The 2,274-nt window shown below is 51.7% G+C and overlaps 1 protein-coding gene across 1 annotated transcript; it reads right to left on the bottom strand.

The window, feature by feature from the left end:
• Nucleotides 1–1,100: 1,100 nt before the first annotated feature.
• Nucleotides 1,101–1,684, bottom strand: LOC124695387 (pathogenesis-related protein 1-like). The gene is made up of 2 exons (XM_047228241.1): nt 1,498–1,684; nt 1,101–1,405 (listed from the first exon to the last, which is right to left on the bottom strand). The coding sequence occupies exons 1-2, from the start codon at nt 1,682–1,684 to the stop codon at nt 1,101–1,103; spliced, it is 492 nt and encodes a 163-aa protein (XP_047084197.1).
• Between the last annotated feature and the right edge of the window lie 590 nt (nt 1,685–2,274).

Raw genomic sequence — 2,274 nt, 5'->3', positions numbered from 1 at the left:
GACCATGACGCTGCAGCGCGACCATGGGGCTAGTCGGGCCCGGTTAGCCTAACAGACCATGCTGCTGGGCCTAGTCGGCGATCGCCTTTGGTGATGGAGGATTGATCTCGTCCTAGTACCGCGGTGTGGCCAGAGGCCAGATTCGGGCTTGTGAGCCTAGAGCTGGCTGTCAATGGCTGCGAAGTGCGATCAACGGGTGGATCAGCTCTGCCTGCCTACTGCACTTCTCTTGTCCACACGTGGTCTACACCGACAGACTAGTCTCGTGGTGAGCTACCTTCCATCCTTAGTCCCAAGCGCGAGGAAGCCAGGGCGGCGGCCCTGGAAGGTGGACTGCACGTCCATCGCTATGGTGAGCAACGTCGCGGTGGTGATGGTCTTGCCCTTAGGTTGTTTGGATGGCAAGGAGCAGATGGCGGGAGATCCTGGAGTTGTTGGCGCGGCGTACTAACCCCTCCCATATCGTGTTCAGGGAGTCCAGACTCTAAGACATTGCGTGGCTCGAGGTATCAGGTGTGTGCGTAGATTTTTCCGAATGAAAGCTCAGGGTTTTGATCCGTACGTCGGCGACGCCTGCGGGTGTCGTACCCCTATTGGGGGCGGCGTTTTGGCTATCTTTGCCGCACTATGGCTCCATGTGAAAACCATTGACCTTGTGGTCTCGACGATGGTGGCGTATGCGTCGTTAACCTCTTGGGGGCGTCTTAGTGGAGCTCCGATCCTCCTCGGTCTCATTTCGATGGCTTCGGCGGCAAGCCTTGGTTCTTCTTGGTCTTTCTTTTATTTATCTTTGAACTTTTTTGCAAGAGGTTCTCCTTATCACTTTGTATCGGTTCGACGGTGTGTGACTTTATTTATAAAGCGGGGCAAAAAGGCTATTTCGAGGAGTGTAATTCAAAGATATTATTTTATTTCCGAGCAACACCATGAGAACTTACATAAGAAAACAGACACAACTTGAAAACGAAAGCAACATTTAAAAGTTACGAATTGCAAATACACATGCTCCTTAACTTGTGAAGTCCACTCCCCGATCCAGAAGAAAGCACAGAAACACCGACGTGCATCGTATGTGTTTATATGTGATCCCGCTCGATCGATCAGATAGGTTTGCTGTAGGCCTCTGGGTTCGCGATGAGGTACTCCTCAGCGGTCTTGAAGATGCCGGTGAGGGAGTCTTTGGCCGAGTTAAGCTGGTCTTCATTCACCTTCACACCAGGCATCAGCTTGCATGCCCACTTCACGTTCACGGCACAGCCGTCACCCTTAGGCTCCACCTTGATTTCCGTGGTCGCCGACTCAATCCATATGCCGATCCCGGCTCCCTCGATGAGCGTCGACCTGCTCTCGAATGTCTTGACGTCAACGAAATCGAGCCTCTCCTTCATGCAGCTGAAGGGCATTTCTGCATGGAGGAATTGCATATTTGTAATTGGTATGTGCGCCTCCGTTTGTGACATTAGATAATGTAGAACTTAGTATATACTATGCGTATACCTTTGGTGAAGTGCAGCTCCCTGACGCTGCTGGCGTGGCCGTCGCCGACGACGACGTGACCGCTGGCCACGATTTGGGGAGTGAGCTTGGGGGCCAGCGTGTGCCAGTCCATGACGGCGGCGAAGAAGAGCCGAGGCGCGGCCACGGATGAGTCGATGTCGAGGGTCCAGCTGTTAGGGGCCGCCATTAACTTAACTTTTACAAGCGAAGCGAGGGCTTGGCAGGGAGCAAATGCTGGATCGGAACTTGCTCTCACAAACTGCTGTATCCGTTACTAGTTTGCTACTGCTTGGTTGCAGGTAGGGGAGCGATCGGTCAGGTTTAAATAGATGGTTCTACAATGAGCTTGGTGAGGTTGGGCAAGTGGCGAGCTAGTTGCCTGCATGTTATTCTTCCATGATGGGTTGGTTAGCATGCGAGTCACCTGCACGTCGTTGTACCAGCGCTTTTCGATGATCGGAAGTTGGCGTTGGTTCAAACGTATCTGACTTCTGAACTGTTGTGGCGAGCGACCCACATGGCTCTATAATTGTTCTGGTCAGCTTGACCAAAAGTCGTTGAACTTTTTGCCGATTTTTTCTCCTTGAGGTGCATTAGGTTGACTGTAAATCACAAATGGTAAAAATGGCTCATTCCACACGATTAAACAATTAAAATACCATTACTATGCAAGGATAGGTGATAGGCCACCCCATCACACACGGATTCGGGACAAGAGGCCCAACCGTCGCAACTTGGCATCAATGCTAATTGCCAAAGACCTGCCTTAACTCCTCT

This window comes from Lolium rigidum, chromosome 3, assembly GCF_022539505.1.
Source record: "Lolium rigidum isolate FL_2022 chromosome 3, APGP_CSIRO_Lrig_0.1, whole genome shotgun sequence".
NCBI lineage: Eukaryota > Viridiplantae > Streptophyta > Magnoliopsida > Poales > Poaceae > Lolium > Lolium rigidum.
The sequence above is the reverse complement of the archived record's forward strand: the minus strand, read 5'-3'. Positions and strand labels throughout refer to the sequence as shown.

What these genes read in the sequence shown, in the direction of transcription:
- LOC124695387 (XM_047228241.1), bottom strand. Translation starts at nt 1,684, where the DNA reads ATGGCGGCCCCTAACAGCTGGACCCTCGACATCGACTCATCCGTGGCC. An exon ending in GGAGCTGCACTTCACCAAAG is followed by an intron (nt 1,406 to 1,497) that starts GTATACGCATAG and finishes TCCTCCATGCAG; the next exon opens with AAATGCCCTTCAGCTGCATG.